This window comes from Mastomys coucha, unplaced genomic scaffold (genome assembly GCF_008632895.1).
Source record: "Mastomys coucha isolate ucsf_1 unplaced genomic scaffold, UCSF_Mcou_1 pScaffold6, whole genome shotgun sequence".
Classification (NCBI taxonomy): domain Eukaryota; kingdom Metazoa; phylum Chordata; class Mammalia; order Rodentia; family Muridae; genus Mastomys; species Mastomys coucha.
In genome coordinates, this window is record NW_022196912.1 from 70,015,169 (window position 1) to 70,030,879 (window position 15,711).

At 39.8% G+C, this 15,711-nt stretch overlaps 1 protein-coding gene across 3 annotated transcripts in view; it reads left to right on the forward strand.

Moving 5' to 3' along the window:
* Window positions 1–8,650, forward strand: part of Srp54 (signal recognition particle 54) — a 32,324-nt gene extending 23,674 nt beyond the window's left edge. For all 3 annotated transcript variants that reach the window (XM_031357653.1, XM_031357655.1, XM_031357654.1), the window contains 3 exons: window positions 2,151–2,321; window positions 6,329–6,424; window positions 7,756–8,650. In XM_031357653.1, the coding sequence (XP_031213513.1) occupies window positions 2,151–2,321; window positions 6,329–6,424; window positions 7,756–7,847 (359 nt within the window). In that variant the 3' untranslated portion in view covers window positions 7,848–8,650. The remainder of the gene's footprint in view (window positions 1–2,150; window positions 2,322–6,328; window positions 6,425–7,755) is intronic.
* The last annotated feature ends 7,061 nt before the right edge of the window (window positions 8,651–15,711 follow it).

Consider the following 15,711-nt stretch of genomic DNA (forward strand, 5'->3'; position numbering starts at 1 on the left):
CCCCCCCCCCAATTTTATTATATTAAGACAGGTTTCTCTGTGTATTCTAGAAACTGGCTTTGTAGACCAGGCTAGCCTCGAACTCAGGTATTTGCCTGCCTGTACCTCCCAGGTGCTGGGATTAAAGTCATACATACATCCATTGCCCAGCTCCCCACCACCACCCTGACTCCCAGTTTAAAAACTTTCTTAGAAACTTATTGGCATGGGGTAGAGGGACTTGATATACATGTGTGGAGGTCAGAGGACATCTTTAGGAAGTTGGTTCTCCCTTCCCATGTGAATTTCAGAACTAGCACCTTTATCTACTAAGCCATCTGGACTGCTTATTAAGGGATACTAGGGCTGTTGTTGGAATAGACACATCATAATAGGCTTATAATCCGGTCATCCAAGAGGTCAACCTGAGATAGAATGAAAAAGGGACTGAGACATATTTTCTGTTATGTCTGCATTTTGGTTTTGTTTATTTTGCTTTGTTTTGTTTATTTGAGTTTTTCATTTGTTTGTTTCTGAGAAAGTCACACTATAGAATTTTTCTTTGTCCCACTCCTTTTTGTCTTTTCTGAGCAAGGTTTACCGTGTAACCCTTGCTGGCCTGGAACTTGAGAACTTTTTGCCTCAACTTCTGAATGCATGTGCTACCCTACGGTGTATAGCTCAAAGTAGGTAGCTTAACTGAAGTCCACCTCATTCCTTCCATGGCATACAAGTAAGGGTAGAACACCTTACGTTACAAATGATCAAAAAGCTGAAGGGAACTCTCAAGCATACTACAAAATGATTAGAATGTTACCAGGTATAACTTCTCCATTATAGGATATCCAGGAATTTCTCCATTAATTATACATAGAATTTCTGTCTTCTACTTGCTTATGAGGTCTAAATGTGTGAAGTAGAAGTTAGCTGCTATTTAGGGTAGGATGACAGTGAGTGCTTCTGTTCTGATTTTGAACTATGTTATGTTCTTGTGATATGTGGAGTACATAGAAAGAATAGACATGTTAAATACAGGGTGACAGATGTAGAATTTCAGAAGACCTTAGATGTTTTTCCTTTTAAAGCATGGTCTTATTGTGTAGCCCTATCTAGCCTGGAAGTTACTATGTAGTCCAAACTTGCTTCAAATTTACAATGATCCTCCTGCCTCATGAATCCTGGGATGAAAGATTTGTGTCACTACACCTATTGGTTTTCAGAATGTTCTGTTTAAATTGTAGGTAAACTATATGTATGTTTGCCTTGTTCCTTTTATTCTAATGCTATAAATATTTTTTAAATATTTTCTACTTTAAAATTTTAAAGTAGAAGCAAACATGACAAACGCTAACATTTATTAAATCTGTTTTGTGGTTTGATCATTTATATGTATGTTGTTCTATATACGTGTTATAATGTACAGAGAAATAAAATTTTATTTCTATAAAGTGAAACAAGCTGGGGAGATGGCTCACAGAGTGAGGATATTTGTTATGAAGCAAGAGGACTGAATTTCAAATCCCCAGAATCCATGTACAGAAACTGGCCATGGCTGTATTCCTCTAAACCTGCTGAGTTATGGAGACAGGCAGATCCTAGGAGCTTGCTGGCCAGTCAGCCTACCCAAAACACGAAGCTTCACAGTCACTAGGAGATCCTATGCCAACAGATAAATTGGGAGAGTTCACATCTGTACACACATTTATGTCTCTCTCACCCCGCCCCCCACAGCCTGCACCCATAGCTGAGCTCAGTTGATAGAGTGCTTGCCTAGCATACAGGAATCTCTCTGTTAGAACCCAATAAACAGGGTCTAGTATCAAGCACCTGTAATCCCAGCCCTCAAGAAATGGAAGTAGGAGTATTGGAAGTTCAGGGTAATCCTCAACTACATAGAGATTTGAGTCTAGCTAGGAATATATAAGACCCTGTATCTAAAACATAAAAATAAATGAGAAAGGCATCTGTAAAAGCCTCTGAAGTTTTATATTGCTCATTTGAATTTCCGTTGTGAGTCACTTCTTGTTCAGTCCCAAGTTTTGTCTCAAGTTTGGCTTTATTCCTATTTTCTAATAAACACGCTTCCATTTTTAGGACAGAGGCAGAGTGCTTGGCTACTGTGATAATGGATGATAATTTTATGTGATGAAATTATTTGTCTTTGTCTTCAGAACTGGACAGTACAGATGGTGCCAAGGTTTTCAGTAAGCAACCAGGTAGAATCCAAAGAGTTGCCCGGGGATCAGGTGTGTCAACAAGGGATGTTCAAGAACTTCTGACCCAGTATACCAAGTTTGCACAGATGGTCAAAAAGATGGGAGGTATCAAAGGACTTTTCAAAGGTGAGTGGAGAAACACTGTATCGCCTAAAAGAACAAAGTTCAGAAACAAAATATTAAAGCTAAGTAGTCTCATACTGGAAAAGTTACTGTTGAGTTTCCAAGTTGTAGGGATTGGGGCTTAGCTCTGGTAGGGCCTGTCTGGGTCTCTGGGTTCTGTCCCAATACTATAGAAGAAAGAAAAGATAACCTGAACTCAATGTTAAAGCCAAGTACTACCATGATTTATCATGTGATACGTGGTTTATCTCTTCAGAATCAAGATAGTAGACATTAATATTGAAAAACTTTTTATCAACATACATATCATAGAGTATTTAAAGAACATTAGACTATAAAAAAAAGCTGAACTCTCTTTTCCTTAGAGAATTCCACAAGTCCTATTGGAAACAACATTGATATAACTACTGTTGATATAACTACTGATAATTTTCTCATATTGCCAAACATTCTTCAGAATATATCAATTAATTAGGTTGTGTATCCCATGTTTGTACTCCCAGAATTCTTGAGACACGAGAAGCAGCAGAAGGTATTGCCAGCCTGATCACCTAGTGACTCCTAGTCCATCCAGGGCTACATACCTAGAATCAGTGTTGAAACAATACCAGCCAAAAGTAGAATTATGTATTTTACACACATGCACTCTGTTTAATCACTAACTCCTACTCTTTCAGTTGTGTATCTTTGTGCCCCTTGTTAGATCCGTAAGTTGCCTTGTCTGCTTTTATGTCAGGGTCAGTTTCTAGACAATTCCATGGAATCAGTTTTGTCCTCTTTGATAGAAGTATAGAGGATACTGTTGTACCAAAACGGGACTGCTGCTGAGGCCTGGCTCTCTCTCTCTCTCCCTGGTGCTGACATGACCTGTGGCTGTGCGGCACGTTAGTTAAAAAGGAGGCAATGTATAAATGAGATATTTTATTGTAGGAAGGAGAAAATAGGTCGGTCAAGTAGAGAGAAGGAAAGGAGAGGAAGGAGAGGAGAAGAGAAGAGAGAAGGAGAGAAAGGGAAGGAAGAAAGCAAGAGAGGAACAAAGAGCAAGAGAGAGGAAGAAGAAAGCAAGAGTGTGAAGAGGTCAAGAAAGGAGAGAGAGCAAGAGAGTGAGGAGCATATGGGGCGTGGCATGTCTGGCTTGTGGTCAGATGACTGGGGATAGGGTCCAGCTAGAATGCTGGGAGCTTGAGGCATTGTCTGCCTGATAGAGCACACATCTCCTGCAGGTGCAGCTGTGAGGGGTTGTGACTGAAACAGGAACCACAGAATTAGGAGTTATGGCCAAACTCCTTCCTGTCCCCTGCAAGCAGAAAACTGCACATGAAGGCTTCAGGGCTCAAAGCCAAATACTCGACTGAGCTTAAGTTGCCTGGCCCCACACTGCCCTACAATTCCCCCTTTCTGTTTTTTAAGAGAGAGGTGTCATTAGAATAACTTTCTACTATGTTGGGATAAGTATAGGGGCCCTGGAGTGATTGTGTTATCTGTTGTGAAAATTTTGGGTGGGGTGGAAGTATCAGAAGAAATCATATAGGACAGAGGAGTAACACAATTAAGCCAGAGGGTGAGGAAAGTAGGCAAGGTGAGAGATTATAGAATCAATTGTTTTGTGGATAATACATTTTGAGGGTAAAAACATCAGTTTTGAACAGCTGTTAATTCTAGATAGACATTATGTTTTCCTTACTATAACATAACTTCCCCCAAATTCAGCAGCCATTTGGCTTTGGCAAGAGAGTTCATCTGTAGCTGGAAGGTCCCAAGTCTGTTGTCTGTTCTCTGTGGGGTTCAGCAGGTGTCTAGGGATCTTTCAATTAGATGAGGTATCTGGAGGAAGGCTGCTCTGTTGTCTACAGGCCCCAGGAGACTGGATGGATCTGGAGCTGCTAACACTGTCCTCCTCATGGGGGGTAAACCTGTAGAATAATTATGACAACAGAGCAGGACCCTAGCAGAAGAATGTCTGCAATGGTTTGTTTGGGAGCATTGTTAGAATCTTAGAAAGCAAGCAAGGATTTGTGAGCGATTTAGTTCTGAAAGGAATATTTAAAGTCTGCTTCATGTGGCTGGGATAGACAATAACAGTTTGTCTATAAAAGGAAACCGGTTGTTAATTAAGGATTGAATGATGGTAGTCAGCATAGTTAATATGACCTGTGGAAGTAGATTAGGTGGCTTAAGAAATCTTAAGCAAGTTGAAAATCTTTTGGACATACATTGCTGATGTTAGGGAAAAAAATAAACATTTAAATGGAAAAGCAAGAATTTTTTGGGTTGAAAAGTGAAATTTAGTTATTCCTATAGGGGGCGCAAGCGAGCAAAACCTCCAGTGCAGCAGTTTTGGCGGGTTTAGAAGGGTGGGTTGTGTGTACAGCAAGCAGGCTCTGTAGGACACTACATATATTTTTTGTTTGTTTGTTGTTTTTTGAGACAGGGTTTTTCTGTCTTGTGTAGCCTGTGTAGTACTGGTTGTCCTGGAACTCACAGAGATCTTCCTGCCTCTGCCTCCCCAGTGCTGAGATTTAAAGTGTATGCCAAAGTACATTTTCTAATGTAGTTTCTGGTTTAATGGTCACATTTTTTTTTAGCACATTTCCAGTTTTAAAGGTTTTTTCCTTCGTACATCTACCAAGTTGAATTTCCTTTGCATGGTCATTTCTTCCCTGTTCAGTCACTCAGGTCGTTCTCCCTGTTGCTCTGTAATATCTTAACAGACTTGCTTTTCACCTCTAAATATCGTCCCAAGTTTTTCAATTGACTTTATTTCTATTTTCTAATAAATTTTTATTTTTAGGGCTGAAGGTATAACTGACAGATAAAGTGCTCAGCTAGCATGCTTGAGGCTCTGTGATGCTTTGATCTCTAGTCCTCTATTTCTCCTCCAAATTTACCATTTTCAAATGGGCACAGTGCCTATAATCCTAGCATTCAGGAGGCAGGAGGATATTTTCATGTTCAAAACCAATTAGAGCTACATAGAAATATTTGACTATAAGGCTCTATATCTGTTCTGAATAAAGTCTTTCTGATAATGATTGTGCATTATTTTTTAATGAAGTAACTTTTGGCAAACAGACACTATATAGATAACCATTTCAAGTACCACTTGATTAGTGAAGGTCTTTTGTCTCCCTTATCATTTGAGGTAATTGATATTTCTTTCCTGAATGGTCAGGGATACACCCAGGGCAACCCAGAAGTCCTACATGCCTATGTGGTCCCGTTTGGTCTTTTGGAGTTCTCTGAGCACACACATGCAGACACCAAGCTGTCTTACTGTGTCATTTGATACTTTCCATGTGGTGGTCCTCACAGCTTTCCTACTTCACCATGGGCCCTCACACAGGCTGCCTAGTTTTGCTTGGTTGTTGTACTGTAGTATACCACTTGGGCTCTCAGGGCTGAGACGGGAAGGAAGGTTTCTCTCTCTCTCTACCTTAGATTTCTGTTAAGCAGTTGCTGTTGCAGTAGTCACTCAGTCCAATTTTGCTTATAGTGGTTTACCACATTTATAACTGAAATGATCAGGGCTAGAGAGATGGCTCAGCGGTTAAGAGCACTGACTGCTCTTCCAAAGGTCCTGAGTTCAAATCCCTCAACCACATGGTGGCTCACAACCACCCATAATGAGATCTGACACCCTCTTCTGGTGTGTCTGAAGAAAGCTACCGTGTACTTAGATATAATAATAAATATTTTAAATAAATAAATTTATCAGGAGGAAAATCACAGCTAGAAGAAAATACTTCGAGCCAAGTGTGGTGGCTCACGCCTTTGATCCCATTACTCAGGAAGCAGAGGCAGGTGGAATTTCTGTCCAGTCTGGCTTTTATAGTAAGTTCCAGGCCAGCCAGGGCTAATGCAGTAACAACAAAGAAAGCCCTTCAAATGATCCTTTATAGAGAATTTCTTGTGGCTTTCTTCAAAAAAAAAAGTAATGAGAAAAAGCTTGGTTAACTGCATGATATTCTATACTACACCACATACTAATTAAATGTTTTTTTTTTAATCAGGTGGTGATATGTCTAAGAATGTGAGTCAGTCACAAATGGCAAAATTAAATCAACAAATGGCTAAAATGATGGACCCACGAGTTCTTCATCACATGGGTAAATATAAAATTCTTGGTCAGTTGTAATATACAGTTAAATGTACAAGGGTTGTAGTTTACCATAAGCCTTCTGTAATAATATATAAAAACCTATTTAAAGGCAAGTGGCTAAAGGGAGAATTCCAACTGACTATTTAACCATTTTAGATAAGGAAAAGGTTTTTGAACAATATGAAAAACCTTTGAGTGTGTATGTATGTCTGGTGTAATGATATGAGTGTGTGCGCTCATGCTCCATTGCTCTTGTGGAGATCAAAGAACAAACTCCAGAGTCTTCTACTTCGCGCAAGCAGTGTCTCTCGTTTTTTGCTGCTGCACTGTGTAGTTCAGGCTAGCTGGCCCACAAGCCTTTATCTTGCTGAGTGTTGAGATTACAGATGCATACTGCTACAGATAGCTTTCTACATGGGAGTTCTGGAAGGTTTGTAGGTAATATTCATTTGTAGGTAGTATTCATCAGGAGATTGTGACAAGTGAATGATGTAATTACTATATGTGAAACATTTTACATAGTAAGTGCTTAGCAAATGGTCAGTTCTTTTTTCTGTGAGTTCTTTGAAACACAGCCTCTACCCTGAACTGATCAGTTTTGTTTTGTTTTGTTTGGTTTGGTTTTGTTTGGTTTGGTTTGGTTTGGTTTTGGTTTTGGTTTTGGGTTTTTGTTTTTTTTTTTTTTTTGGTTTTTCGAGACAGGGTTTCTCTGTGTGGCCCTGGCTGTCCTGGAACTCACTCTGTAGACCAGGCTGGCCTCGAACTCAGAAATCCACCTGCCTCTGCCTCCCAAGTGCTGGGATTAAAGGCGTGCGCCACCACTGCCCAACCACTGATCAGTTTTTATAAAACTAATTCTAGTTACAAGAAGACTTGGTCTTGACAGAAAAAAAAAAAATGTTCTGAGCTGGGTGGTGGTGGCGCAAACCTTTAATCCCAGCACTTAGGAGGCAGAGGCAGGTGGATTTCTGTCTTTGAGGCCAGCCTGGTCTACAGAGTGAGTTCCAGGACAGCCAGGGCTACACAGAGAAACCCTGTCTCCAAAACAAAACAAAACAAAACAAAACAAAAAAATGTTCTGTTTGGGCTTCTTGTTTGTAGATAGGAACTATTCCAAGATCTTTTTATGTTTTTCTGTATTCCTCATGGTAACTTCATGAAGCACATTTTTCATATTCTTAGATAAAATAAAGTAAATAATACATATTTTAATTTTGTATATTCTTAAAAGCTACTGACTTAATTGCTAAGTACTTTAGAAGTTAAAGTACTTAGGCAAAAGTTGTAACCGGTTCAGTCTGCCAGGTCATGACCTGTTTTCCTCCCATCTCTCTCTAGGTGGCATGGCCGGCCTTCAGTCAATGATGAGGCAGTTTCAGCAGGGTGCTGCTGGCAATATGAAAGGCATGATGGGATTCAATAACATGTAAAGAAGCTGTCTTACTAGAAATGGACATGGTTGATGATATCATCTGCTGAGACCTCACACTTTCCCTCTTGCAAATGGGGAAGAAGGATATTCTTGCCTGTCTTGCCTTCATTCTTTTGTCTCACCTTTTTCCTTGTCTTCCTTCCTTTCTGATGTTCGGGAGGAGTGCCTGGTTTTTGTAGAAGTCATCATTTCTGCTTTAGATCTATTAGTTTTCAACGTCATAACACTTCTTAAGTTAAACAAATCATGATGTAAAATTTTAGTACTTAAAGGTTTTTAATTGTCTTAAAGGCCAAGCATTACATTTATAAACAGTTGCGATCAGTAAATTACATGATATTGAAGAAAAGTGCTACAAAATAAACTTAAAGTGATAAGTTAAAGGGTTCGTTAACTTTCTTTATGGTTTGATGTAGTCAGCGTACCACCCAGAAAATAGACAAAAAGCCAGCAGGTACATTTAAAGGGATATATGGTAGAATAATTTAGTCATGAGTATTAGAAAATGTTATTTATTTTAGAATAAAATAATTTTATTCCAAGAAACTTTAGCTTTGCCATTTAAAATTGAAATCAAGAATATGGTTACAGTTCATAATGTATGATGTTTTGTATCAAACTTAAATTTTTTACATATTTTGGAGTGTTGTGGTCCTTGATTGTTTTTAAAGCCATTTTTATGTTTCTTACATACTATTGAAAAATGATATGTTTTGATAATAGATAATACATAAATTTGCTAATGGAAAGCAATATTAAATTATTAGGCTGCAGTATTACATATTAAAAATAAGGCCATGGCAACATTGGTTGGGTTATTGATAACTATTGCTGCATATGTGTGTCCTGGGATCTCAGATGAGTAAGTTTCAGTTCCAGTGAAGGAGTGAATGTGTTAGCACTCGTGCCATAGCACATCTGTGGAAGTCAGAGAACAACCATTGTTCTTTTTTCTTTTTTTTTCTTTGAGACATAGTCTCAGTATAGCTCTGGTTATCCTTGGAACTCACTATGAAGACCAGGCTGGCCTCAAACTCCCAGAGCTCTCCCTTCCTCTGCCTCCTGAGTGCTGAGATTAAAAGCACAAGTGACCACGTTGGGTTTCAGAGGACAACTTCCAGAAGTCAGTTCTCATTTCACCATGTGGGTCCAGGGTTTAAACTCAGCTCAGTCACACTTGGCACCAAGTGCCTTTATCCATAGAGCCATGTCATTGGCCACAGTTCAAAAGAGAGAAATGAATCTGTGTGTGTATGAGTGGTGTGAGTACATTCTTCTACATGCTAGGGTACACATTGTTGGAAGTCAAGACAACCTCAGGTGCTAGTCCTTGCCTTCTGCACTGTTTAAACAGGGTCTCTTGTCACGGTCCGTATAGCCAGGCTAGCTGGCCTTCAGGCTCTTGGGATCCTTTTGTTTTTGCCTCCCACCTTGCTGTAGAAGTACTGGGACTACATTGCTACCATGTCTCTACCTTTTGTTGGTTTTGGGAGAAAGACTCAGGCTGGCCTGGAACTCATAACAAATCTCCTGCTTCATCCTCCTAAATGCAGGAATTATAGTAAATTTACCATTCTTAGAAAAGTATTCTCATAAAGAATGCAGTTCAGCTGGGCATGGTAACACTTAAAAGCAAATTCTCCACTATTTAAATAGAGGGTGAGGCAGGAAGATCATGAGTTGGAGGTCAGCCTAAGTTATGTAGACCCTGTCTCAAAACCCAAAAATGTAACAACAACAACAAAAATGCATGTGATTTTGTGGTTTGTTGAGGGCCGGATGTTTTAGCTCAGAATTGTTGTTTAGTCGAGGGCTAGGATTTCCCTAGTGGGCATTGTATGTATCCATGGGAAAATTACATATTTTATGTTCTGCAAAAGTGGCATAGCAAGGTATAGCTATAGAAATCTGAAACTAGAGAAAATGGTAATTAAACTGTGCACACTACCTTTTCTGGGTATGTGTGTTAGTGATTTCTGTTTTCTGGATATTTTGTTCTAACTAAATAAAGGTAAATGAGATGAACTTTTGGACACAGCATCCTGAATGCCTTCTGCATGGGTTTTGATATTTTTATGTCTGATTTGAACCTTATTTTAGAAATTAAATGGTGACAAAAAGACAGTTAAAGACCATGATGCCCCAGTTTGGTGTATTACTAGGGGTTCTCTAGAGTCACAAAACTATGGAATGACTCAGTAGTTGATCAGTCCCGCAAGGCGGGATGGTTCAGATGGTGTTTATATATACTGGAGTCCCAAATACATAGGCTTCGATGCCAGTGAAAGAGTGGATGTGTTAGCAAGGTGAAGGACAAGAAGGCAAGGAGCAAAAGCTTCCTTCTGTGTTCTTATCTAGACTTCTAGCAGAAGCTATGGTCCATTTTAAAGGTATGTCTTTCTGCCTTCAAGTTTGGAATAAAGATGTGTGTCTTCCCACCTCAAGATCTGGATCAAAGTCATGTGTCTTCCTGTCTCAAAGATCTGCACTGGAAGTGGATTCACCTCCCTCAAACCAGTCAGAAAACCTCTCAGGTGTGCCCTCTATTTCTGGATTGTAGTTCATTTCAGATATGGTCAAGTTGACAATTAGGAATAGCAATTACAGTCAGCTTCCAATTTTCATCCTTTTTTGTGAACTTGAACTGATTGCCCTCTATTTTTTACTACTTTAAATCTTATTTCTTAGCTTTTAAGGGTCTGACAATTTTTCCAACTAGAGACATTGGGTACATCAAAGATTGTATAGCACTGAATTGTTTAATTTTATTATGAAGTTACTTAAACATATGCAAGCATAAAACAACCTAGCTGCCTTAAGGTGCTTACCTAGTTATAAAACAAAAACAAAATTAGGAATTAAATAGCAACAAACTCCAAAGCCAGAAATGATGGATAACTATTTAATTTTTAAAATTTATTTTAGCTTACAATACAACACCATTTCCCTCTTTCCTTCCTTCATATTCTTCCTCCCATATACTCTCCCCCTTATTCTCTTTTAGATTCATGGACTCTCTTTAATTGTAACATATATGTATGTATGGAGGTGGGTGGATGTGTACTCTTTTTTTTTTTTTTTTTTTTTTTTTTTTTTTTTTTTTTTTTTTTTTTTTTTTTTTTTTTTTTTTTTTTAGTTTTTAAGTATTTTATTTATTTTTAGTTTTATTGCATTATGATGAGAAAAAGTTATATGATTTCAATTTATCTGAATTTGTTAACATTTAAAAACATATTTGGATGTGTATTCTTAAACACATAAATATAATCTGCTCAGTCTGTATAATGTTACATTCTACCACCTAAGGCTCAGTGAGTGCTGACTATATGATAACCAGTTGATTTGCTTTTCTCTGGGGAAGACTCTCACTCAGCATTGCGTAGTTCCCTATTGTGTTTCTGTGTAAGGTTAAGAGGCCCCCAAGGACTTTCCTTTGTCCATATCGGCGTGTCTGTTGGTGTTGTCCTTGTTCTGGTCATTTTTAGGCAGCCATGTGTGGGACACTGTGGGGCAGTGGTCTGCTCAGGTAACTTAGGCTCAGTAGAGTATTTGGCTTTGAGCCCTGAAGCCTTCTTGGGCAGTTTTCTGCTTGCAGAGGGCAGAAGGAGCTTGGCCATAACTCCTGAGTCTTTGGTTCCTATTTCAGTCACAACACCTCACAGCTGCCCCTGCAGGAGATGTGTGCTCTATCAGGCAGACAATGCCCCAAGCTCCCAGCATTCTAGCTGGACCCTACACCCAGTCATCTGACCACAAGCCAGACATGCCATGCCCCATACAATATAAGGGGCAGTTTGCCCCCTCCTCTCTCTCTTGCTCTTCCTCACTCTCTCTTGCTCTTTGTCTCTGCATTCTCCCTCTTGCTCTCTCTCCCCTCTTTCCTGCTCTTTGTTCTCTTCTCTTGCCTTCTTGCTCTCTTGCTTTCTTCTCTCTCTCTCTCTCTCTCTCTCTCTCTCTCTCTCCTTCCTCTCCTTTCCTTCTCTCTACTTGACCAGCCCATTTTCTCCTTTCTACAATAAAATACCTCATTTATACATTGCCTCCTTTTTAACTAACTTGCCGTGCAGCCACAGGTCAGCACCAGGGAGAGAGAGAGCCATCGGCCTCAGCAGCAGGTCCCTGTTTTGGTACAGCAGCCATGTTGATGAGATTTTGTGTATAGCTCTGACATTTCTAGAAGACAAAGTCGTAAAGCCAGCTCCCTGATCCTCTGGTTCTAGAGCCTTCCCACCCACTCTTGAAATACTCACTGAGCCTTAGGTGGTGGAAGTATCCATCAGGACTAGATTCCACAACTCTGCAATTTAATTTCTGTAATGGTCTCTATCTGTTGCAAGGAGAAGTTTCTCTGATGAGGAGTGAGGAATCAGTCTGCAGGTACAAGGAAAAATACTTAGAATTTGGTTAGTTGTGCAGGTTTAGTAAAATGGCAGTTTGTACATTTTCCTCCAAAATCTGACTTCACTAACCCCTGGATAAGTTGGATAGGATTCTGATAATTTCCAGCCCAATTAGAGAACTATTGGCTACCCCCAAGGTCTGTGTGCTACATATATGTTCCATGTGTGTTGGAGCAAAGGCAGGAACAGCTGAGAGCTCACATCTTGATCTGTAAGGAGGAGGCAGGAAGAGTGACACACTGGGGATGGGGAGGGGCTTCTGAGACCTCAGAGCCTGCTCCTGGAATCATCTCTAACAACACCCGCCTCCTAATCCTTCCCAAACTGTCTCACCAACTGGGACCAAGTGTTCAAGAACATGAGCCTGTGAGGCCATTGTCATTCAAACCACCTTTGAACCAAATGCAGCTAGGTCTTCTGGAAAAGCAGCAAATGCCCTTACACCATTCTTTGGTCCCTAAATTCATTTTCTTTAAATTTTGCTTTAAGTTTCAATTACAGTGTTTTGAACATTATACTATTTAATCAAATGTCATCTTAATATCCTCTGCTTTTGGACTGAAAGTTACTGGTATGATTAATTGACATCTCAGTTGCTAAAAGATTAGCTTGAACTTTACCTCTAGATGAGTTGTCTAGCCTGTGGCATATTATTGTAGTCGTTAGGTGATGTCTTAGTTAGGGTTTTACTGCTGTGACCAGACAGCATGACCAAGGCAACTCTTATAAGGACAATATGTAATTGAGGATGGTTTATAGGTTCAGAGGTTCAGTCCATTATCATCAAGGCAAGAAGCATGGCAGTATCCAGGCAGGCATGGTGCTGGAGAAGGAGCCTCTGCTACCTCTTCATCTGAAGGCTGCTAGCAGAGTACTGGCTTCCAGGAAGCTAGGATGAGGGTCTTGAAGCCCATGCCCACAGTGACACACCTGCTCCAACAGGGTCACAGCTTCTTTTTTTTTTTAAAGATATTTTCTTTATTTACATGTAAATTTCTTCTTTCCGAGTTTCCTCTCCACCAAACAAACAAACAAACAAACAAAAACAACAAGAACAAACCCCTGTTGCCTCCCACTTCCCCATGCCTGCCACCCCACCCTCTCCCACTTATTGGCCCTGGCAATCCCCTACACTGGGGCACAGAACCTTCACAGGGCTGAGGTCCTCTCCTCCTATTGATGATCAAATTTGCAATCCTCTACTATACACATGCTGCCAGAACAATCAAAGAAATTGTGGTACATCTACACAATGGAGTACTACTCAGCTATTGAAAACAATGAATTTATGAAATTCTTAGGGAAATGGATGGATCTGGAGAATATCATCCTGAGTGAGGTAACCCAATCACAAAAGAACACACATGGTATGCACTCTCTGATAAGTGGTTATTAGCCCAGAAGTTGGGAATACAGGAAAAACAACCCATAAGCTACAGCTTCTAATAGTGCCTGCACACACAAACCATCACAGGTGATCCATGCTAAATGTTCTATGCTAGTTTTCTCCCAACATTTTGCCAGGAGGAGAGAGATTTATCTGTGCTTATTGTTGAGTACTTTGCTCATCTATGGTCTTAGGCTAACTGCCTGCTGACTTACAGTCTGCAGCAGGATATTGATCTCCAGCTAATTTTATGCTTTTAAAGTGAAACTACCTTTGTAAGTTAGTGTAATTATTAATACTTTATTAATGTGAGCCTATCATGTAAGTTATTTTTTGTTTTCTTTTAGGGTTTTTGTTTGTTTTTGTTTTGTTAGGGTTTCTTTTTGTTATTTTTTTGTTTGTTTTTGGAGAAGGTTTCCTTGAGTAACAGCCTGGATGTTCTGGAACTCACTTTGTAGACCAGAGATCTGCCTGCTTCTGCCTCCCGAGTGCTGGAATTAAAGATGTGCAGCAGCACTATGTCTGGCCAGCATGTGCTTTTGATATTTTACAACTCTTATTTTTTTCTTCAATTGAATATACATATCTTTTAGCTTCACTTTGCTTATAGGATTTTTATTAGCCTAAGACTGCTTTTATCAATAGTGGTTGGATCATAAATGTTAAAAACAAAACAGGTAAGAAATGTAGCTGCTGCTTTGGGGATAATTAAGATGTGCCCGAAGCACCCAATATTCAGCATCTTGTTACCCCAACTGTCCTGTAACACAGACACCAGTGTAGGGCTCTGAAGAAAAAGGCACTAAGAAAACAAGCTACAGAATATGCTAAACTTACAGCCAAGAGAATGAAGGAAGGAAAATCTGTATCACAGATTGCCAGGAGATGAAAGCTGTCCTCGGTGAGATCTTGTGTCTGATCCAGTCAAATAATATAAGAGTTACAAAGTTAGCAGACCTAGGGGGTAGGATGCCCAACCAGGACTGAAGAGATGGCTCAGCAGTTAACATAAGAGTGCTCTTTCAGAGGATGGGGTTCTCCACCATACAGAATGCTTTGTTTTAGGGGACTCAACACCTTCTGCCCACCACAGGGACTGCATACATGTGGTTCACAGAACTACATGCAGGCAAGACACCCATACATGTTAAATATTAAAAGGGAAAGAATTGAAATTTCTGACACTTGGGTTTTGGGTTTTTGAAACAGGGTTTCTCGGTGTAGCTCTAGTTGGCCTCTGTAAACCAGGCTAACTTTAAACTCAGAGGTCTGTCTGCCTCTGCATGAGCTACCACCGAACAGCTACATTCACATTCCGAACATTTTTCCCCAATCTAGAGAAAACAAAGTGGAACAACCTGCTTGTGGCTATATTTCTTCTTCTTCTTCTTCTTCTTCTTCTTCTTCTTCTTCTTCTTCTTCTTCTTCTTCTTCTTCTTCTTCTTCTTCTTCTTTTCTTCTTCCTCTTCTTCTTCTTCTTCTTCTTTTCTTCTTCCTCTTCTTCTTCTTCTTCTTCTTCTTCTTCCTCTTCCTCCTCCTCCTCCTCCTCCTCCTCCTTTCTCCTCCTCCTCCTTCTCCTCCCTCCTCCTCTTCTTCTTCTTTTTTAGTTTTTAAAAAATGACATTTTTTTGTTTTATGTGTATTTTAAGTGCATGATGTTTTGCCCACCTGCACATGTATCTATGTCAGTGCATCACATCTTCTGGAACTGTGACCAGCCATGTCGGTGCTGGAATTTGAACCTGGGTCCTCTGGAAGAGTAACCAGTGCTCTTAACCACTGAGCTATTTCTTCAGCTCTGTGTATTTTTATTAAGCCAGATAATTCCTTGTTCTTTTTGTTTGTTTGTTTGTTTTATTTTTTGTTTTTTGAGACAGGGTTTCTCTATATAGCCCTGGCTGTCCTAGAACTCACTCTGTAGACCAGGCTAATTCCTTGTTCTTAAGTCATAGTTTGTTGTTGGGAACCATGAGAGCCCTGAGATAAATATCCTGCCCTAGCTAATTAAGAACCCAGAGATTAACATCCTGCCTGACAATCACAAGGATGTGAACCCTGAGATTAACATCCTGCCT